The following is a 22505-nucleotide window of genomic DNA, read 5'->3' as shown; positions in this document are numbered from 1 at the left end:
GATTTGGCAAAACGAGTGGGCGTGCACGACACAGCCAAGAAAAAATCCTGATGGCAGCGCATAAGAAATAAAGGGCCTCAAGGAAAAAGGCAGCGTGCCCTGGGAACGGGTGCGGAGGGGCCGCCCTCCCGGCGGCCTGCAAATCCGCCACCGTGCTGGGCAACGCCGCGCCTGCATTCCAGGAATCAACAAGGACGAACGGGAACAGCACCGAGCAGAGGCGTTCCCACAGAGCGGCCGGATCACAGCACGAGGTGCCACAGGGAAAGACACAGGCGCGACAGACGCAGTTACCTCCCGTCCAACATAGGAGCTGTTGCTCTCAAACAGGATGGCCACGTAACGGCCATCGCGGCTGTCCAGGAGCGAAAGGATGTCACTGGGCCTTTTAGGAGAAAAAAGAGGCTTTCAGTGCCTTCAAGAGCACTGAGCGGGCCGTCGTGTGCCAGGGCCCGCGTCACTCGTGCAGACCCGCACTCTGCACAATTACTCTTGACCCCCGACGCCCCCCGTTTACGCACAAGTACGCACCGGACGGGGCCCAGAGGCGGGCAGGCAGGGGGCCTGTGTCCGTCCGTGTGGTTCTGCAGAAAGTCGATCATCGTCCGCCTCACCGTCTGTAGCTCTCGGTCGGGCCCTGTGGGGAACCACACCGCCATCACCGCCGCCCATCCCAGGGCCCCCCAGGGCGCGCAGAGGGGCTCGCCGGTGGCCGCCCAGAGACCGCGGTGGGTTCGCACATCAGGAGACGGCACGGAGACCCGTGTGGGAGCCGATGGGCAACAGGGGTGAATCCCCCACCCGCAGCGTGGAGGCGAAGCAGCCGGGCGCGCCTCAGCCCCACCTACGCCACGCTCCCAACGGGCACAGTGACCTCTGACGTGAGCCGCTGCCGCCCGGGGACGGGCCGGTCACGTGCCGGAGCCTGACCTGGGCGCTGGCTACCTGGGTGGCTGTCTCATAAAACACGTGAGGTGAGCATTTGTGTGTGATCTGTGCACTTCTCCAAATGCCTTCCGAATAAAAAAGTTCACTTAAAAACCAAAATTCCACCACCGAATGGCCAAGGCAAAGCATAAAATTCTGGCTGACACGATGCACATTGGAACCCCCCAAGGAAAGGCAGGTCGGACAGGACTGATGCGGGTGTGTCGGGGGGGAGGGTGTCGGGGGGGGGGGTGAGGGGGGACGGGCAGACAGACCCCAGCAGGGGCTCTCTGTGCCCTGAAACCACCCCCGCTTTAGCGGCTTTAGGCAGCGATGCTGAGAGAGTAAAATAGAAAGCTTACGTCCTTACCTTTAAAATTTTCTCCAGTTATAAACTCCTTTGTAAATGCCTTGAAATACTAAGAGGAAAAACAGGACAAGTGAGAAAGAGCCTCATCTGGTGTCTGTGCAAATATTTAAGCAAGGGAATGACCATCAGCTTTAAAAAAAAATTTTCTTTTTTAACATTTATTCATTTTTGAGAGAGACAGAACGAGAGCAGGGTGGGGGCAGAGAGAGAGGGAGACACAGCACCGGAAACGGGCTCCGGGCTCTGCGCTGACAGCACAGGGCCCGACGCGGGGCTCGAACCCACGGACCATGAGATCGTGACCTGAGGCGAAGTCGGTCGCCCGACCGACTGAGCCACCCAGGCGCCCCTTGAGAGCGACCATCGTCTTAAAGAAAGCTTTAGTCCATCTGCTTGAGATGACGTTAAGCGATAGCGAACCACACGTTTCTGCGGGTGTCTGTGGATGTCAGTGTTTCCGACCAGGCTCACCCTGTGTGGGGTGAGGGCTGACCACAGTTCTGCTGTTTACACTCTCTGACCCAACGGGGCTAGAGGCCAGAGAGCTCAACAGGCGCTTTCCCTGACTCGTGGAATCAAACGCGCATCCTAAGAGTTGGCTCTAACGCTCTAAGACACAAAGGATTTACAGGAGAATGACAGACGCAATGTCTCTGAGCAGAAGAAAAGCTCTTTTACTAAAAGAGACACCAAAGACAGTGAAAAGACCGTTACAAGCTGGGTGAAGACATTTCCAGTTCTCACAACTGGAACAAAAAAGGTTAGTATCGGGGCGCCTGGGTGGCTCAGTCAGCTGAGTGTCCGACTCCGTTTCGGCTCAGGTCACGATCTCACGGTTTCATGGGTTCGAGCCCCACATCAGGCTCTGCACTCACAGCGCGCAGCCGGCTTGGGATCCTCTCTCTCCCCCTCTCTGTCTGCCCCTCCCCTACTCGTGCTCTCTCAAAAATAAATATGAAAAAAATAAATAAATAAATAAAAAAGAAGAAGAAGAAGGGGGGACACCGGGCCCGTGAACAGAAGACGTGGCCGTGGTCACGGGTCAGACACGAGCGAGTGCTCCCAGCAGCCTCGCCCGGAACAGGCCGAGTGCCAGCGGTGCCACCGGCACCCGGGGTGGGGGCGGGCACGTTCCCAGGTGACTAAGGCCGACGAGCCTCCGCCACACCCCGCAGTGGGGGTGCTCCGGGCCGCACCCTGTTCACAAGAGACAAGGCCCAGCTCACACACAGCGCGACACTGCGCGCGTACAGCCAGAACAAAACGAAACAGGGGAGAGCGCAGGGGACGTGCTCCGCAGGGCTCACGAGACGCGACGGGGCGGGGGCGCCAGGCCACACAGGGCACAGGGCTCGAGGGCCGAGCGGGAGTGGAGGGGACACAAAGCTCCCTCAGAGGGGACTTCTGAAGGCACCGCGAGTGTTCTGGGCAGTAAATACCTCCCCACGCACTCCCACTGGCGAGCCGGCAAGGGCCACGCCCCTTGACACCTTCAAGGGATCCCTTCACCCTCCGCCCCCGCCTGTGGGGCCACCCGCTGGCCGCTCTCCAGGCGTCACTGGGACAACCTGGCCCGGCCCCGTGCAGGCGGGAAAGGCCCGGCTGGACACGGGCACGAGGGGGTGGAGAGACCTGCCCCCCGAGCTGTGACGGCAGCTCCCGGGCACCCCCATGCCCACCGGGTCGGCAGACCCCGCCTCCCCCGTTCCCAGGGGGCGCCAGTGGGGGCCCGGGGCGTGCGTGCGTGTGCACAACCCGCCAGGGGCGGAGCACAAGAGGGGGCCCCGGGCCAACGAGCTCCTCTAAGCTGAAGCCACACGCCGGCGCCTGCCAGCGTGCCGCGGCTTCCCCCACGGTGGTCGCGGGGAGGGAGGACAGAGGGCGCCGCGGAAGGCAGGGCGGTGCTCACCCGGAAGGTGGGGTAGAAGTGGACGTCGTAGGCTCGGCACACCTCGTGATTCTCCTCCTCCGCGCAGTCGAGGGCGGCGACCCGGATGGCAGCAGCCCAGTCTGAAAAGCAGGAACGCGACCTTCGGTGTCGCGGTCTGGCCCGCGTCCACGCGGCCACCGTCCCCGACCACGCGGCCAACCGCTCCCGCTCCTAACCGGGCACGTCCCAGACGCACAGAGGCAGCAGCGTGCACCCGCGGATGACGCAGACCGGGTCCGGGACGTTTCGTGGCAACACTCCCAGGCACGCGCTCCAGTGAGAGACAGGCCCCCAGCGCCTGACCGGCTGTCTCTCTAGGAAGTGCTTCCCCCTTTCCCGTCGCCGGTTCTGGGAGCAGAGCAGGAGCGGCCGTACGTCTGCATCCGCCCGTCTCTAATGGTTGTGTTACGGAAAGTCCTGCACGTGAATGCCACCGAGGTGACGCCACGGCAACGCCACGACCCTCAGCTCAGCATCGACGGCCATCTGCTCCCGCCAGGCCCCGCTGCCGGGTCATGGCCAGCAGTGGCCCGGGCCACCCCGAGTCACACAGACACGCACTCTACTCTGGGCTCACGGCTCCCTAACTGCTCCCTTTGCCCCGTGAGAATCTGACGGGGAGCCTCCGAGCGGCGGCTGTCTCACCCACTGCTCCGCGAACCCCGCACACCCTCGTTGAAGACCCCGTTGAAGGTCCTCTGTCCTGCGGCTCCCACCATCGGGCTGTGTGGCTGCACCCCCTCCCCCTGGATCTTCTGAAACCTGCACACCTTTGGGGAGACGGCTTCCTAGGTGGCGATGCGCGCTCCCACCAGGAGGCGGGGGACCTCTGGCCGCCCTCCTTCCTACTGATGGCCCGCTGAACGCACGAACTCCTGAGGGCTGCAGCCAGACGGGGTGCCCCATCTCATCCCTGCTTCACTTATGGGCGGGACACGGCTGTACAGAGGAACCTAGCTCACGGCGACCCTGAGGCGACGTACACACAGGGAGACAGGTGCTCGGCTGGGCCCAGTGGTCACCAGCCTCAAAGGCACTGACATCCTCCAAAAAGTGAGGTTCTCTCTTTGAGACATTTGATCCTGGGGCACCTGGGCGGCTCAGTTGGTTAAGCATCTGACTCTTGGTTTCAGCTCAGGTCATGATCTTGCAGTTCATGAGTTCGACCCCCACATCAGGCTCTGTCCTGAAAGTGCAGAGCCTGCTTGGGGTTCTCCCTTTCTCCCTCTTTCTCTGCCCCTCCCCAGTGCTCACTTGCTCTCTCTCTCAAAATAAATAAACTTTAAAATGAATTTAAAAAAAAAGAAAAAACACAAACATTCGATCCCTTTCCCTAGGGTTCCGGTTATACAGCCAAGCACCCGCCCACTGGCTCCTGAGGTGGAGACCCAGGCGCCCCACGCGCTGGCTGCCCTGGGGGACGGGCCGGTCCCCCTCACGGTGTCCTGCAGTCCAATGACTTCTCAGTGGGGACGCACGGCCGTCCCCGAGACACTGACCGGGCTCTTTGCTGCCTCGTGTTCGGATGTGACACCACTGGCCTGAACCAGTAACCTGGTTACAAATCGTGTCACAGGTTTTTTCTGGATTCTAACTATGACCCTAAACTTCAGAGGTTACATTAGCAATATGCCCGGAAGGAGCCACTTGTGCTTAAAAATACACACCTTCCGGGGCTCCTGGGGGCTCAGTCGGTTGAGCGACCGACTTGGGCTCAGGTCACGATCTCGCGGTCCGTGAGTTCGAGCCCCGCGTCGGGCTCTGTGCTGACCGCTCGGAGCCTGGAGCCTGCTTCCGATTCTGTGTCTCCCTCTCTCTCTGCCCCTCCTCCGCTCATGCTCTGTCTCAGAAATAAACATTAAAAAAAAAAAAGAAGTGGCAGAGGATTAAAACTCTCCTCGACTTTAAAAAACACACGCCTGTCTCCCCCACAGTTATAAAAAAGATTTACCAGTATGCATTTTTTTAGTTTCTTTGCTTGGAGACAGAGACAGCGCGCACGTGTGGGGGGTGGGGGAGGGGCAGAGAGAGGGAGGGAGCGAACCCCAAGCAGGCTCCGCGCAGTCAGCACAGAGCCCTACTCGGAGCTCAAACCCATGAACCTCAAGACCACGACCTGAGCCGAAATCAAGAGTCGGACACTCACCCGACCGAGCCCCCCAGGTGCCCAAGGTTTACCAGCATTGACACAACGCAGAGGACGGACTGGAAAAAACCACAGCCGTCTTTCGCAATCGACGGCCAAGTCCCGTTCCGCTTATGTGGCTCCCCTGAAACCGACTCCGGTCCCGAGGCCGTGGACGGGAGCGAGAGTCACGGGACCTTCCCGAATCACAGGCCACATCTTTCCGGAGTCTCGAATTACATGGAACCAAGGGCGAACAGTTAATACTCTCATCCAATTAGTGCGGCAGATGGCCCAACGCGCAGGGCTCAGCGCGGGCTCCCTCCACGCGTGGCCCCCCACCGCCCACGAGGCCCCCCCCCCCCACCGCGCCGTGGCCCCCCGCCCTCCAGCGGCCCTGTGGGGGGAGCCCTTCCCCAGCCTGTCATCTTTGCTTCTGTTCCCATCCATCTGGCCAAAGCGCCTCCTGTTTGCTGCCTCTTTCTTGCCTCACAAACGCAATTTCCACGACGTGCTTTCATTTCATGTTTAAAAAAAGAAACAGCACCCTCTACCCAGAAAAGGTATGTAGGAAAATGAAAAACTGCCCCGAGGGCCAGCACTGAGCATCGGATACAATCCCGACGAATAATCAAGCCGGACCCGAAACAGAAAAAAGCCGCTGAGAACGCACTCCGAAACGCTCACTACGGTCTGGTTTTCACGGCGGGACTCGGTCCGACTCCCTCGTCCTTCAGATTTTCCCCACTAGGTACGTCTTACGGGCAAAAGCAAACACACCCACAGTCGAGCCTCCAGGACGCGGAGACTGTGTCCCGTGCACCCGCGCTCGGCTGGCTCTGTGTCCCCTGCTCAGTTCCCACCCTCCTGGAGTCCTCAGCGTGAAGAGGCTGCAAACGGCACCCCACAGAGCAGCCGCCACGGGTCACGACGCGCCAGGTGACAATGACGGGAAGCAAAATCGGACCCAAGGCCACGGTGGTGCCGACCACATTTTCGCAACCCTCCTGAGTGTCCCACAGCACGAGAGACCAAGAGACCACGCGAACACGCAGACCTCACGCGGGGCTGGTAGGAACGGCTGTGAGCCCCGCACCCAACAACTCTGTAACCCCAAAGGCAGGACTCCGGGAGCTGAACCCTGGGGAACACGGGCCTGTCAGGCTCGCAGCACCTGCTCCCAGGCTCAGTCCGCTGGCCCAGACCAGAGCGAGGCCTCGAAAGTGCCCCCGGTCCCTTGCCCGCCTCCGCAGCCCCCCAGCCCTGGGACCCTGGGACCCTGGCCCCGTCACGTGAGCACGGCCGGCTCTCAGCACGAAGGACACAGCCGTGTTCCTGGGCGGCGTCCCCACCAGGCCTCCTGGGCTGCCGACTCCAGCTGCTGCCTTCCAGTAGACTTCTCGCTCCCCCACCGTGGTGTCTGCCGGTTGTTCCGCCGTAAGAAGGAGCGCGTCCTTTCTTAGCACTGAACTACGTGACTCCTTCGATTCCAACCTTGGCTGGAAGGGGCCCGGAGGGTGCCCAGCCCCCAGCAAGGCATAGGGTCTGCAGGCGACATCACTTCCTGTGTGTCCCCGGGACCTTCCCGAGGGAGCGCTTCGTGGCACATTTCACCAGCTGACCTGTACCCTCCTCTCCCTCATTCGCTCCTCCCCTCAAGCCACAGACGGGTCTGAGCACACTCCTGCCCCAGGACCTTTGCACCTGCTCTTCCTTGGGTGCAGCACACTTGCCTCTGATCTGCACTTGCTGCTTTATTGTCAATTTCAACACAAACGTCACCTCCATAGAGAGGCCTTCCCTGATTCCCTGCCCAAGCACGCTTAACGTGACATGACAAGAAAAGCTCCCTACCAGCCTTGCTTCCAGAACAAAGTAAACTACACAGAGCCTCATGCTTTCTTACCACGTCATCTACCATGGAAGTCTCTCTGTGAAACGGGCAGGACGCCACAGAAGAGGCGGCTGGGGGCCAGAGAGGCTGAGGAAGCCGCCCAGGGTTCAGAACCACCTGCCCGTCACCCACTGTCACAGGCACGCAGAGCACATGTGACAGGTGTCCACTGACCGGCAAGTTCCTCAACGTGCTGTGGGTGTCTTCCCACAACAGTCTCCTCCCTCTAGCCTCCCGCCCGCAGACAGGAGACACTCCCCGCTCCCACACGGTCACGCGCGGGAGGAACCAACGGCACCCACCTCTTCAGTGAGCCCCGGCACACGGCGTGCTTCCTTCTTAAATGCACAGAAAGCCCATTCTTTGGAAAAACGGCCTCTCCTCGCATTCCCAGCATACTTCCCACGGCCTCTCCCTCCGACGGTGGCCGTATCCCCACGGGCAGGAGCCAGGTCGGGAGGGTGCGGAGCCCCAGCCCGAGGAGGCCGGAGCACCTCTGGCGCCTCGTCCCGCACTCAGTGCTCTAAAAGCGCTCTGGTCCCTGCCGTCCCAGCTAAGCCTCACATCCCAGCCTGGGATGAGACTGTCACCACTCCCCCCCCACAGGTGACGGAACCAAGCTCACAGGCCCCAGGGGTAAGTGGGGGGTGCCCGGCGTCTGCCCCCCTCGCCCTGGCCTCCTGGCCGCCCCGGCCACGAGTAGCCCTCTGCGCCTGAGCGGAGCCATCCTCTGACCTCGACGTAGTAACTAGGGAGGCACAGGAAGTACCAGGCGGCTAACGGTCCTCACCTCCCAGGCCCCTTCCTCTCCAGGACACTCGTGACACGTTTCCCCCGAGCTCTGCTTTTCCAACGAGCTCCACGCAGGGCGAGCCACGCACGACTGGCAGACCAACTCTCCCAGCTCGGCACTGACGACGCACCATCCCAACGCACCATCCCGGGAAGGCGGGGAATCTTTCCTGCCTGACGGCGGGGGGGGGGGGGGGGACACCGGGGTGGAGAAGCAGGCGAGGGCGTCAGGGCAGGCCGGGGCGGGCTGTGCTGGGGCGGGAGCGGCATGCAGAAGCACCGCGGGAGCCATCCGGGCTCAGGCAGCCCGCCCCCGGTCACTGCTCTGAGGGTGGCAGCCAGCCGGGGCCGGGCCACGGCCCTGAACGGCCCCCAACGGCCCCCAGGGTCCCGGGAGCGGGGCCCTTCTCAACCAGCCACAGTCCAGACAAGCGCTTTCTGCCGGTCCCGTCGCCTCGGTGCACCTCACCGCCACCTGCCCCCAGCAGCCGCACCGCACAGGCGCCCAGGTCCCCAGTCAGTCGCGTCGCGGCGGGTCCTGGCCTCTGCGCCCTTTACTGAGCTCGCTCCCATTGGCCCTCCGGGTGCCCCCGAGAGGCCTGGCCTGTCTCAGCAGCGGCGTGCCACACGACATGGGGACCCCGTCCGGAGGCAGATGAGCAGCCCACGTGCTGCCCTGCCTCCTAGCAGGTTTGGAGACCCTGGACAACTTACCAGTGTCTGTAACTCAGCTGCCGCACCTGTAAGACAGAGGCCAGGGAACGACCCGCTAAGGGGGCCGTGAGGACAGACGGGCTAACGGCCACATCCCGCTCGCAGCTGGGAAGCGTCTGCTGCTAGAATGTGCTCGGAGCGTGCACCATGGCCAGCAGAGCAGCGGCGAACTCCCGACGACCCCAGGCGCTGCCATCCTACGGGACACTGGGGACCGCCTGGGAGGGGAGGGGAGGGGAGGGGAGGGGAGACAGCTCTGGGTGGAGAGCAGCAGGCGGCAGGGAGGGCGGCCATGCAAACAGCTCCAGAGTCAGCGGTGGGGCCAGTCCCTGCGAAGCTGCAGGTGTGGGGAGCCTGTCCTTTGTCCCAGGTGGCACTGACGCGCACAGGGAACCCAGAAACCCCTGCAGGTGGTGAGTGACCAACGGCATCGCCATGGCAGCAGCACAGGGTCCCGGTGTCAGAGAGACCACAGAGCGCGTGCCTCCCCCCTCTCGGTGTCTCGTGACACCCGGGAGGCAGCCTTCCTTGGGGCTCCGGCAGCTCCAGCGAGAGAGGTGGAGACGGCTCCTCCGCGGTCTGTCCGCGGCCCAGCACACGGATTCTGGGTAGACGGGGCGCCCCCGCCCAGCCCGAGACCCACGGCCGGTCGGATGTTCACTTTCGGCCACCACCTCTGGCCTCAGAGACTCTGGAGGAACCGGGCACAGGTCACGGGCAGAGCAGCCACATTCTCCGTCAAAGGCGCCGAGGGTGAGGGCCAGGGTGGAGGGCTCTGACTCAGCGGGTCAAGCCCCCCGGACCTCTGCCCGCGGGCCTCACCCAGCCCAGGCTGCGGGCAACCCCTGCCCACTTGCTGTCTCCGCTTGGCGCCCCAGGCTCGACCTCCCGGAACGTGACCGAAAGAGGCCCCTGGGTCCTCCACCCGCTGTGTCCCGGAAGGCGGGGGGAGCCGGCCCCCCTCCCTGGGGCGCCAGCCCAGGGGCGCCGGCCGCTCTCCCAGTGAGGGGGAGACAGGTGGGAAACGCTCGGTCTGGGCGGCAGATGCCGCCACAGAGAAACGAGGCGGTGCAGACGGAGGTCACCGACGCTGGTTTTTCAGCCTCCCAAGCGCCTTCGACTTTCCCAGGCACCCGGGAGGTGGACCCTGCCCTTTGAAAGAGGGCACAACCGCGGGGGGCTTCAAGATGAACAAGATCAAGGGAAACCTTGGTTTCGCCGGGTTTTCAACCCACTGCTTCTTCTCATCACAACAGCGAAAGGGCCAGAGTCGCAGTGGCGCCCGGAGAAGCAGGGTGCTTGGCAAGCCCGGTGCTTCTGAAATGCCTTGCAGGGCCTTCAAGAGAGTGTAAGGCCGCAGGAACCTCTGCTCCGACATCCCTGATAAAGGCACTTGGTAAATTCACCGGCGTGAGGGCTCTAGACAGCGAACCCACCCGCGGCCAGTGTCAGGGCATAGTTTTCAAAGAGCTACAGAGGCATGACTCGGAAAAGCACAGATGAACAGGTACCGAAGGGCCCCATCAGGGTGCGCGGATCGGGCCCAGGGCCACCAGGAACAGCCAGCCTACGAGACAGGGCCCTCCAGCGCCCAACAGGGCAGGAAAACCCTAGCGTTTGGGGTTCTTCTTCCAGACAGAAGCTGTCCGTTCCTCTACCAGAGAAGGTCTGTGAGTCAACGCGTAGCCTCAGAGGCAAAGCCCTTAATTACAGCCATCAGGCAAGGTCAAACCCAGACACGTTCCCCCGAAAGCCAGCCCTCGGGGGAGCCTGTGAGGCGAGGCCCCAGCGACACTGAGGACGCGAGACCCACCTTCTTCTCACATGTCTAGGTTTTAGACGTTCCTTGATGACAGGACTTAGAAGAAAACCAGCTCACCGTGGAAAAGCGACTGGCATCCGCCGAGCGCGGGAACAGCGGCCACGAATCCCCGTGCCCGCCCTGCTCCCAGAAGGAAAGACACCTCACTCGGCACGTCTGACCAGAACCGGACCACCACCTGGTTACAACGCTGAAGGGCCCGCTCCGAGACGCCCCCCACCCCCCACCGCTGCCGAAACACTACGGTCCTCCTTCCGGCTCAGACCCACCACCCCAAGTCTGGCCCGCATCGTCCCAACCGCGACCCCCATCGGCCGCGGGCCCTGGTTCTCCAGGGAGCAGGCGCAGATTTCTTAACGTAGACACCAGATCAAATGACCCCCTACTTGAAGCCACTCTTCTTTCCCGCTGCTCAGGAATGAGGACGCGGTTCGCCCAGCCTCTGGACCCGGAGCCGCCGGCTTCCACCCGCGGGCACCTCCCCACCTCCCCACCCTGGAGCCGCAACAGCCGCGTGCACAGTCCTCTGGACACCTGCCGTCCTGCCTGTCTCAGGGCCTTGGCACTGGCCGTGCCCCTCGCCCCTCATCTGCTGAGTGTCGAATGCCAGCCGAGGCCTTCCCCCACGGCCCCGTGCCAATTCCATCATCCTGGTTATCCTCCCAGGACTCAGGAGCTGCAATCAACCTCATTCTGTTTGTGCTTCCGTCAGCGCCCCTTCTTCTGGAACAGGGGCCCCACTCGGACCTTCCCAGGGCCGTTCACGGTTTCTCCGCACCTGCCAGCGCCACGCACAACTCAGGACAGGTCCCGACGTGCAGAGTCAACGCGGGGCAGACATCGGGCTCTACTCGCACAGGGAGCGGGGAGCTCCAGGCAGCACGGACGGGCCGAGGACAGTGCCATGCGCTGTGCGCAGGGGCAGCCGCCTGCCCGGGCTCCTCAGCACCCCGCCACCAGGCGCGTCTGCACAGCGCCCCTCGACACAGCACTCTGCTCGGCCGGTTCAAAGCTGGGCTGGCCGTCCTGGCGGGAGGGCGTGCTGACGCCTCACCAGGCCTTTGTCCTGGGGAGGAAGGCTGCTCAGGCTAGGCTAGGCTAAGCTAGGCGGGAAGGCTCCTGAGGGAAGCAGATGAGGGAGAATTTCGGTTACAGAGACACCGGCAGTCAGTGCTCGGGCAGATGGAGGCATTCAGGGCAACACAAAAGACACAGTCCGTTTTATCAAATAAAATGCAAAGCATCTCAAAGGTCTAGCTTCAGGGTGTTGGCCACATTCAACTTGTACCCTCCCCTCCTCCTGCCTCTCCCACCTGTCCGGATCCCACCACACAAAGGAGAGAAACACTCTACGCTGAATGCAAATTGCCTGCTTTGGGGACAATGTCCTAAAGCGGGGGTAAAGGGCACCAGCTGGGAGGCACGCGCCTCCAGGGGCGTCCGCTGGGGGCATGGGGGTGGGGGGTTGCAACGCAAGCCCTGCTCTGCTCTCCTCACAAGCCCGTTTTCAGTACCACAGGCTTAAAAAATCCTTGAGAAATAATTAGGCTTCTCTGTGAGAGCAAACTAATATTTATTTCAAGTTTACTTATCAAGGGACCCTATCACTTAACCTTCAGGATTAAGCCTTTTACCAGTACTGGTCAAGTTCTCATGAAAATGTCCATAGAAGTCTGATTTACAGTCCGGCATCAGTTAGTTGTAGAAAAGGATTACAGCACAGAGTAATTAACCTCCAAGGTCTAAGAGGGAGCGAGAGGAGGGCAGTCTGGAAGGCGCAGGGCTGTTCCGTGGCTTCTCCGTCGCGGTGCAGGCTGGGTGGGGCGGGGGCGGGGGGGAGGGGGGGGAGGTGCATGGGTGCACACGGTCCACCACCGCAGGACGCTCTTTTCCCCGGGCGCAGGCCCCGTCCTGGGTGAGCAAGGTCTTTTCAGACAAATTCCAAGTTCAAGGGCAAGTTTGGTCTAGAGGTCCGGGTAGAAGTTGAGCCCACATACGGACAAGCAGAGGCCAGCAAGAGTTAGCTACAAGTCACTGGAGGTGGCTGGAGAGTCGGGCGCTCGTCTCAGCCTCCTCTGGGAGTGGAGGTGGGGCGGGCTACCCATGGCGCCCTCGCCCCTCGGCGCAGAGGCCTTAAACTAGCCCCGCACAGTCCGGAGCGCTCGACGGGACACAGCCGTCCCCATGCCCAGCGCATCTCCTGGCGAACTGCTGAAGCCTGGCGACCCTGCCTCAGGAGAAAGGAAAAGCCCCCGGCCCGTCCTCCCGGCCGCACTGATGACCTGTCTTCTCACACTGGCATCGCTGACCTTGGTGCCTGGTGGCGCTCCTCTGGCCATGGTCATCACAGAAACCGGGCCTCCCTGGCGCGTCTCCCTTGGGCTGAAACCACAGCTGCCCAGGCAGGGGGCAGGGGATACAGCAGCCTTTCCTGGGCCCATCACGAGCTGGCATCTCCACTGCCTGCCTCCAACCCCCGGGCGGCCCTCTCCAGAGTTCAGGCGGCGAGCTCCCGGTGCCTCCTGGGGCTCCCTGCCTCGCACACCCCTGCTGGTGGTGCGCCGTCAGCATCCCTCCCCGCTCAGTCACACCCCCCCACCCCCCCCCCACCACGAACGCGGCCCGTGGGGGAACGCCAGCTCATCTCCAGGAGCCTGTGGCCTAGCCAGGTGGGCAGAGGGACCAGACCCGGTAGTGAGTGAGGAGCTGCAGGGGGACGAGCCAGAGCACGGACACCGGAGCGGCCAGGACAGAGAGCCACGGGCCCCGGGGGCCACCCGGCCTGGTGCTCAGCCGCGTGACCCAAAGTGAAGGACCCGGCCTCACTGGGCCCCAGGGCGACACCCGCTCACGTCTGCAGGACGGAAGAGAAGGTGCGTGCTGTCGGTGACTGCCCACCGAGTCTCAGGCTCCCTCCCCTTCCTGCCTCATCTAGAATTCCAGGACCCGTTACAGGAAATGTGCCCCTGCTTCCTCCAGACCAGTAAGAAGGGAGAGGGAGGCCCCGGTGACCCTCGACAGGGGCGCTCCTCCAGCGACCACGGTCTCCACAGAGACCCTCAAAGGCAGCGCGGTGGTGGGGTGCTGCTGGGGGCCGCAGGTGTCTCCTGTCCGTAAAAGGAGGTGGCACCACAAACCGCTAACACCACAGCTCCGGGCTAAATGATTTCCGGGAACACAGCAGGGTTTTGTCTTACAAAGGACTCAGAAGTGACAGGAGTAAGTAAGCCAGATCCACACAAACACTGCAGGAACTCTGGGCTACACCCAACGGTAGACCTTTTGTTCGTTAAGCCGCCTTGTTACAAGGAAAAACATTGATTTTCAAAATCTTGAAAATGCCAGTTAATTGCCAAAGTTCAATCTAAGTCCTTCAGGAAAGCAAAGTACCCTCAGCTCTGAGCTTCCAGAGCAGGGGGAGGAGCCTCACCCTCTCCAGACCACCCCTCAGGCCTTCTGTCCATTCTGAGCAAACGGAAGCCGCTCCGCCCCAGGTGATGGTGGAGGGACAGCGGGGGAAACAGCGCTGCCCCCACCCCAGGCGATCTCACGGGGGAGCAGAGCCTGTCCCACCTACTAGAAGTCAGTGTTGAGGCTGGGGTGGGGGGAGCAGTGGATGGGGAAAAACGCCAGCGGGATGGTCTCCATTTCAAGAGGGGTGGGGAGGGGCACCCTTGGGGGCCCGGTGCAAGGTCCGTGTGCCCCGGGGACCGGACAGCCCAATTCACAGGTGACTGACGGCACCAAAGGGGTGACAACGGGAGTGAAGCCTGTGTTCACACAGGACATGGGGGGCGATGGGGACCGGCTTTCCTTGGGGGCGGCCGCGGCTTCTCAGTGGTTCCACTGGGAGCGGGCCAGGATTAGGCACAAAAAGAGCCCTGTGGTCGATCACACAGGAAGCAAAGGCTTAAGAGTTAGTGAACTCCAGGGGCACCTGGGTGGCTCAGCCGGTTAAGTGTCACGACCTCAAGCTGGAGCCCCGAGTCAGGTTCCATGCAGCGCCGACAGCTGGGAGCCTGGGGCCTGGGGCCTGCTTCCAGTTCTGTGTCTCCCTCTCTCTGCCCTCCCCGCGGGTGCTGTGTATATCACTCTCTAAAATAAACAAACATTAGGGCGCCTGGGTGGCTCAGTCGACTGAGCGTCGTACTTCAGCTCAGGTCATGATCTCATGGTTCGTGGGTTCGAGCCCCGCGTCGGGTTCTGTGCTGACCGCTCAGAGCCTGGAGCCTGCTTGGGATTCTCAGTCTCCCTCCCTCTCTGCCCCTCCCTCACTTGTGCTCTGTCTCTCTCTCTCTCTCAAAAATAAATAAACATTTAAAAAAGGAAGGGGGACGCCTGGACAGCTCAGTCGATTAAACATCCAACTTCAACTCAGGTCGTGATCTCACTGTTGCGGGTTCGAGACCTCCGTCAGGTTCTGTGCTGGCCGCACAGAGCCTGGAGCGGCTTTGGATTCTGTGTCTCCCTCTCTCTCTGCCCTTCCCCTGCTCGCACTCTGTCTCTCTCTCAAAAATAAATAAAGATTAAAAAAATTTTTTTAATAAATGCACATAAAAAAATTGTTTAAAAAAAGTTAATGGACTCCTTTTCTGGGGAATCCTTGTGTACTGGGGACATCCACGAGGGGGAGTCCATATGCCACGTATCCTGGCCACGGGTGCTTCCCTGCAGGTGCGTCATGGGGCTGGTGTCCCTGAGAACGGTGTCCTACAGCCGTGGGGCTTGTGCTGACAGGATGCTGGGCCTCACGCCCGGTTTCGGACCCAGCAGACCCGGGTTGGGACCAACGGTGCGTCCCTAACAAGTCCCCAGGTGACCTCTCTTTGGGGACCCCATGTGGAACTCTCCCCAGTGCCGAGGCCCCTGCCTCCAGCTGCGGTTTGGCTCTCAGGACGGACGCTTTGCCCAGGTGCCCCGCGGCTGTCCCCACTGTCTTTCAGACCACAGCTGCTTTTCACTTTCAGCCACATCTCCCTCCGTCCCAGGCCTTCATCCTGCCCGACGCGGGCAACGTCCAATCCTTTTAAGATAACCTTATTTAGCTAAGGGTTGAGTGAATCACACCATCAGGTATGGGTTTTGCCACTTTCGTTTCCAGAAGAAACCTTTCTTCCAAGTTCCAGGGGCCATTTTCAAGGCTCCTTACACGCTGGTTCAACTACAGAATAGTTACACATCTGTGTTTCTGCCACCGAGTGACAAACGAGAACTGAAAAGTTCTCTGCACTCTTAGAGTTTGTTTGTTCCCAAAGCAAAGGCTTTGAGAAAGCCCACTAAGGACTTGTCCGTCCACCTCCGTTCTGGCCACAGTGCCAAACACTTGGGACGTCAGAAAACAGGAGAGCAAAGAACAGGCCCTTCAGAATCAAAAGGCCCCAACTCCCCGAGGTAATATGAGAATGCATCTTAAAGACAATCTTTTACGATTCTGCACAAAACCCCTACTTAGGCTTTTAAGAAGTTTGGGAACCTGTTTAGTTATGAGAAAATCACAACAGAGTAGGAAAGGAGACTTAAAAAACAAAAGTGCTGGAGGAGAGTGTAGCAATTTGTTATCCTCTGGCCCGCGGAAATATGTAATTAGAGGTTAGCTGAGCACCAGCAAGGGTCCCGCCAAACCTCACTCCCGCTGAGGACAGCACGGACTTCAGAGCGACTCACGTGCCATGTAAAAGCCCGGCCGGCCTGCGGAAGGGAGCCGCAGACCCGCCCCCCGCCCCCAACTCTGCCACCGGGGCAGGCGAGTAACGAGGGACTGATTAGCACTTGGCAGCTTGATGAAACTGCCAACGACATAAAACGTAGCTTGGTGGATGTCAGGTCAACCACGGGCTGCGCCTCTAGGAACCAGGCGCCTCCCGATGACAGGCTCCGAAGGTCCTGTTTTGCCTCCACAGAGGTCTGCGGGGCATCTGGACGTCGGTCTAAGTTGCTGGCTCGCTCCGAGCATCCACCATATGGCCAGAAGAGGGGGACGGCGCAGGACTTCAGGGGAAGGGGGGCTCCGAGGCACGGAGACGGGGTGTGCGTCGGAAAACAGCTAGGACAAAGGCTGGGGGGAGGCACCGACGCTCTTCCCCAAGACCCTGGGAGGGGGGCTCCCCGGTCCGCAGCTGCGGAGTGCGGGCCGGAAGAGGGCTTCTCGCCCTTGCGACTCGAGGCCGCCAACGTGCCGGGCTGTCCCGGGGGGGTGGGGGTGGGGGCTGGCTGCGGGGCCCGGGGAGGGGGGGGGGCCGGGGTCGGGGGTCCCGCGCGGGCGCGCCTCACCTCGCACGTCCCCGGCCAGGGCCCGCCAGGTGGGCGCGTAGCCGATGCAGTGGCCGCACCACGAGGAGTAGAACTGCACGAGCCACGCGGCCGAGCTGTTGGCCGTGGCCCCGCGCACGCTGCCGCTGTCCAGCACCCACACGGCGTCCTCGCCCGCGCGGTACAGCCGCGCCGCGCCGCCCGCCCCCGGGCCCGCCGCCGCCGCCGCCAGCAGCACGAGCAGCGGAGGCAGCCGCCGGGCTCGGGCCGCCGTCGTCGCCGGGGCTCCCGAGCTGCGCGCCGCTGCCGCCGCCGCCGCCGCCGCCGCCGCCGCCAACGCCGCCGCCCCGGCCGCCGCCATATTGGGAGTGCCGCGGCGCGCCTGACCTTTCACCCTGGCAACCGCCGTCACGTGCGCCGCGCGCGCCCGGCCCCGCCCCCGAACGCCCGGCCCCGCCTTCCAGACGCCCTCCAGGCCCCGCCCCCGAGGGGCTGGCCCCGCCCCTCCCCACGCCAGGGTCGCCACATTTAGCAAACGAAAATGCCCCGTGTCGGAGATGCAAATTTAACGGGAAGTTCTCGGACTCGTAAAAGACTGGCTGCTTATCGGAAATTTCCATTTAACTGGGGGTCCTGCGCTTCATCTGGAAACCCCACCTGGGGCTTCAGAGTGTCTGCTCCCCTGACCTTGACCTTTAAATATGGGATTTTTATCTCTGGGAGACTTAGCAAGACACCCACACAGATTCAGATGTGTTATGGTGCCCAAGTTTAGGACTTTCCAGGTGACCTTTGCAGCCCTAGGAAGTAAAGCTTCCTGTGACTTTCTGCTTAATTCAACAGGAGACCTGGTTTTTACATTGCTATTCTTGATTGTTATGCATATCAACATTTTCTCTGAACTGTGTGACCAAAACAAAAAAGAAAGGAAGTAGGTCGCAGAGCGGATATGAGTCAGCAACAGTCATTGGCCTGGAAGTTCAAATTCTTGTTTCGGGCCACTTGGCTCCTACACACGCCAGGCAGAGGAACTGCGTGTGCAAAGGCCCTGCGGTAGAAGGGACATGCGCGTTCGAAGAAAAGCAAGGAGGCCAGTGTGGCTGGAGCAGAGTTAGCCAGGGGAAGAGAGGGAACCAGGGAAGCGGCCAAGAACAACACAGGGAGGGGCCTCACCAGGCAGGCTGCAGATTAGGGCCCCTGGCTCTGAAAGCCATGGTGGCCATTGGGGGATTCCGAGTAGAGATGTGGTTCTCCCCTTCTGGCTGCCGTGTCTTAGGGGCAGGAGGGAAAGCTGTGACAGGCTGTCACAGCCCTCCAAGAGATGGTGGGAATCAGGTGAGGGTTGGGTGGCATTGTTAGTGACAGTGTCAGACTTAGGGTGCGTTTGGAAGGTAGGACATGCGGTGGATTAAATCCCGAGTGTAGACGGAGGGGTCGTGTCTTCTCGCAGGGTTTTGGCCAGAGCCGCTGCAAGCGGGAGGCTGCACTTGACGGAGGTTGGGGTGAGAGTGGAACTCCAGCTTGTTTTGGATCTGTTGACCTTGTGACATCTGAGGCAAGTGCCAGGCCACTGGTTGGCTGTGAGAGTCTGGGCTCAGAGGGTAGGTTGGGCTGCTTGAGGTCACCACAGGAGGCCACGGGGACAGAAGAGGACTGGCCACACCCCGAGCCCTGGACTGAAGCAAATGGGGTGGGGGGGGGGGGGAGGCAGAGGAGCAACCTGGAGGTTGGAGGAGGACAGGAGAGGGCAGAGACGGAGGTGAAGGATAGATGTGGGGAGGAAAGAATGACAGATGTCTGGTAGGGGGGGCATGGCTCCCTAGCGACCGGACAAAGGTGTTCTGGGTGACGTAGAGACAAGGCGTTTACAGAAAGGGTGGTGGAGGGAAAGAGGAGAGGCTCGGTGGCTCCTCCCAGGAGGTTTTTGGGAGGTGGTGGGGGAAGGAGAGCGGAGATCCAGGCAGGAAGGAGAGGCCCGGCAGGGAACAGGTGGGGGAGAGCCAGGGTGTGCCTCGTGGAGTGCAAGGGGAAGGAGGCAGGTGACCCCTGGGTGCGTGGGCACCAAGGGACACAAGGCTGGAAGGGGTCGCTGCACCCTGCACCTGACCAGCTCAGCCTCTCTCCGCCTCTCTCCACAGAAGGTGCTGCCTCCGCCTCCGAGGGGAGCCCCCGCATGCAGCCTATGCTTCCAGGTGCCCCTCCTGCTCTGCTGGGTGCCCCTGGGGTCCCCTGCTGCCCTTGGGGTGGAGCCCATCTCAGGCTCACCTGTCCCTGCCCCCCTCCACCTGTGACCAGGTTGACTTGTTGGCCTCGGCCTGGGGGCGCGGCCACAAAGTCACATGACCACTGTTGAGCGCCAGACCAGCTCTGGTCATCCAGTGGGCAAAGACTGTCAGGGGCGAGCTATTGGGTAGGTTCTGAGCACTCAGGCCCGAGGCACCCTTCCCCACCCTTCCCGGAGGGGTTTAACTCTGAACCCTGTCTCAGTCGGCTCAGGCTGCGTAACAAAACCCCACAGCACAGGCATTTATTAAACGACAGACCTTTGTTTCTCACAGCTCAGGAGGCTGGAAACTCCAGATCAGGGTCATCAGGGTCAGCTCCCAGAGGCCCGCTTCCTGGCCTACAGATCGCCAGCCGCCTTCTCGAGGTGTCCTCACGTCCCTCTGTTTATTCTCGTGGACAGAGAACTCTCTGGGGCCTGTTCTCATAAGGGCACAAGGGCAGTCGTGGGAACCCACTCTCGTGACCTCATCAAACCCTAATGTGCTTCCTAGCACCGTGACAGTGGGGACAAGTTTCCATGAATGAATTCTGGGGAGGCACAGTTCAGTCCACAGCAAATGCCCAAAGCCACCTGGAAGGACCGTGCCCCTCCCCTACCCAGGTGCAAGTCGTGCTGTCACAAGTGTTCCCCAGGGCTTGCGTGTCCCCATCCACGTGCTGAGGGAGCCAGAGGGGCGTCTCAGGGGCAGCCAGACGATGTGCGATGTGAGTGCTGGCCCCACCGAAGGGCCACTCGGGTCTCCTGGTCCCTCCTCTGCCAGCCATCCCCCCCGGGGAGTGCTGGAAGAGTGCCCCCGTCCTGCTGTGGGAAGGCAGGTCGAAGCACGGTGTCCCTCCCCAGGGCCAGCCCCACCCCACGGGAAGCGAGGAAGGCTGGCGCCACGGACACCGTGAGCCCACCCCGGGGTGCAGTCAGCGTGGCCGGGTGTTACTTCACCCCACACCTGCTCCGCGGCATGGGGCCCGTGGCACCGGACTTCGTTCAGCGCCCTGAACACAGCACGGGTCGTTTCTCAAACCCAGAGCGCCACTGGCCCTGCAGCCCATGTCAATTTACTAAAAGGTTCTTAGGAAAAGCGCCCACTGATCGTAAAATGCAGCCAGACTCAGAAACATTAAAACAGGGTGTGGGGGAGGGGGTTGTACCTTAGGGTCTGAGAGACAAGGCAACGATAGCAGTTTCCAAGCTTCCATTGCTTTCCCGGCCGGGGCTTTGAGCCCGTGACCCCACCCTGGAGCCCCCCCGGATCTGTTCCTCCACCTGCACGGAGGGGGCGCTCGGCCCTGGGCCACCGTGAGATGAACCGCGATCGCAGATGCTACTAAGGAAGGAAACACGCTGCCATTTTCAGATGCCTCCAGTCGAAGGACGCGCTCTGATTTCGCGGTGATTCCGACGCGGGAAGGTCTGCATCTTGGAGCTGACAGAGCGAGGCATCTGTGTTCTTGTTTACAGAGGGGGAGCCTGAGGCTCAGAGGGCCATGGACTATGGTGAAGGGCACGTGGCACATATTCGACAGAGCGGGTCTCAAGCCGGAGTGCCCCTGACGCTCAGGGGCAAAGGCGGAGCTCCCTCCCTGCTCTGAGTGCCGCAGCCACGCCAGCTTGCGGGGCGGTGAGAGGGGCCCCGGGGGGGGGGGGGTGGCAGGGCTACTGTGCCTTTTCTGCGCCCCACACACGCTTCTGAACTCCTGCCACAGCCCAGACTCCGGAGCAGGCCCTGTCCTCCGAGGACCTGCCCCCAGTCGGTGTTTGCGTTTGGGCACGGCTGCTTAGGAAGAACGCCCATTCTCCGGAAGACCTACCGGGAGGATTGTTCCAGAGCACTGCTGCGGGCCGGGGACAGAGCCTGGTGGGGACAATCCTCTGTGTCCTCACAGTGACACGGTGGGGGGGGGGGGGGAGGCAGGGGCGGTGGCCAGGGAGGCACGGGGATGGGGTCCCTGCCACGACCCCAGTGAGACGTGGAGAGCAGGACTTAGGAAGGGCTCTGAGCATCGCTGAACACCCCGGCTGTGTCACGTTACAGCCTGGACGGACACAGCTGCCGGACAGAAAGGGCCCCAACCGGGGGACAGCCGCAGGAGCCCTGGGAGGGCCGGGGTGTGCGTGTGGGCGCATGTGTTCACGCACGATCCTGCCTGGCGCCCTAAACCCGTAGTCATGTTTTGCCAACGCTGCGGTCTGCTCCCAGCCGTGTGCACGCCGTTGGGAATGCAGAGCAGTAGCTTGGCGTTTGATGCCTGGCGTGGGGTGGGCGGGCAGGACAAGGGGCCACAGGCACAGGTGTGGGCCTCGCAGACATCCTTCGGGGGGCCCAGATGCTGGTTGGGGAGCCAGCATGGACAGGGCAGGTCTGACCCACGGAACTGGTTTTGTTTGGGTGCTCGCTGGACAGCCACGTCCCCTCGCTGCCGGAGAACCTGGCCCGGGGGTGGGGACCCAGCCTGGTCACTTAACCTCCCACCCCCCACCCCAGGAGCCAGGTGCCCCCGGCACAGGCAGGCGCCATCCAAACGGGTGCTGCTGTGTTCCCCGGAGTGCACAAGGCTGCCACTTCTCTGTACCTGCCCTCGGGGGGGCCCCCAGCTGTATTTTATAGGGGTGGCTGTCACGGCTGCACGTGGTAAGGAATCAAAGGCTTCCTAAAGCTGGTCTGGTGATTTGGCATTTGAAATGCTGAAGGTGCATCCGTGGGCATTTCATGCAAGAGGGTACAGCTAAGAGGGGCCGTTGAAAGAGACAGACTGCAAAATTAAATGTGGGCTTTAACTAAGAAATAACCTCTTTTTTTTTTTTTTAACATTTATTTTTGGTAGAGAGAGACAGAACATGAGTGGAGGAGGGGCAGAGAGAGAGAGAGAGACAGAATCGGAAGCGGGCTCCAGGCTCCGAGCCGTCAGCACAGAGCCCGACGCGGGGCTCGAACCCACAGACCGCGAGACCGTGACCTGAGCCGAAGTCGGACGCTCCACCGACTGAGCCACCCGGGCGCCCCAGAAATAACCACTTTCTATGAAGGATAATGGCCCTTCTGGAGACCAAGATTTATCGGCCCCAGAGGTTAGCAGGGACTGGAGCCGAGGCGAGCGCAGTGAGGCTGTGAAGGCAGCAGTGTGGTGTGTACGTTTTGCCTGTCATTAGACGGACCCCGGAGCCCACGCCCCCCACTCGCCGTGTCAGCTGAGACGGAGGGCTTCTGACACCCTCCACGGTGCCCTGAAACATGGAGCTCATTTTGTAGCGTGGCCTCCCTTGGGCCCCGCTGTCGTGGGCGAGGGGCCACCGGTGCAGGCGGCCCCCAGACAGGTCATTTGGGAGGCCCGTGGCCCCGCCAGGAGCACAGCCACCCCCCACGGCGACCAGAAAGGGGGCGACGGGGTTTGAGGCAAATC

The 22505-nt window shown here is 61.7% G+C and overlaps 1 protein-coding gene and 1 long non-coding RNA gene across 2 annotated transcripts in view; one reads left to right on the top strand and one right to left on the bottom strand.

The window, feature by feature from the left end:
• Positions 1–17199, bottom strand: part of QSOX2 (quiescin sulfhydryl oxidase 2) — a 30240-nt gene extending 13041 nt beyond the window's left edge. Inside the window, exons 1-5 of the mRNA XM_078436218.2 lie at positions 16845–17199; positions 3207–3307; positions 1298–1346; positions 532–637; positions 295–385 (exon numbers count right to left, since the gene is read on the bottom strand). Of these exons, the coding sequence (XP_078292344.2) occupies positions 295–385; positions 532–637; positions 1298–1346; positions 3207–3307; positions 16845–17184 (687 nt within the window). The 5' untranslated portion in view covers positions 17185–17199. The remainder of the gene's footprint in view (positions 1–294; positions 386–531; positions 638–1297; positions 1347–3206; positions 3308–16844) is intronic.
• A 36-nt stretch (positions 17200–17235) lies between these two features.
• On the top strand, positions 17236–22502 carry LOC144614094 (uncharacterized). Its single transcript, XR_013551614.2, has 3 exons — positions 17236–18378; positions 18962–19015; positions 19382–22502. It is a non-coding gene; the product is annotated as an uncharacterized LOC144614094 (long non-coding RNA).
• Positions 22503–22505: the final 3 nt, after the last annotated feature.

Source organism: Panthera onca, chromosome D4 (assembly GCF_046562875.1).
Source record: "Panthera onca isolate mPanOnc1 chromosome D4, mPanOnc1 haplotype 2, whole genome shotgun sequence".
NCBI lineage: Eukaryota > Metazoa > Chordata > Mammalia > Carnivora > Felidae > Panthera > Panthera onca.
Note: the sequence above shows the minus strand (reverse complement) of the source record. Positions and strands in the feature narration are given on the sequence as shown.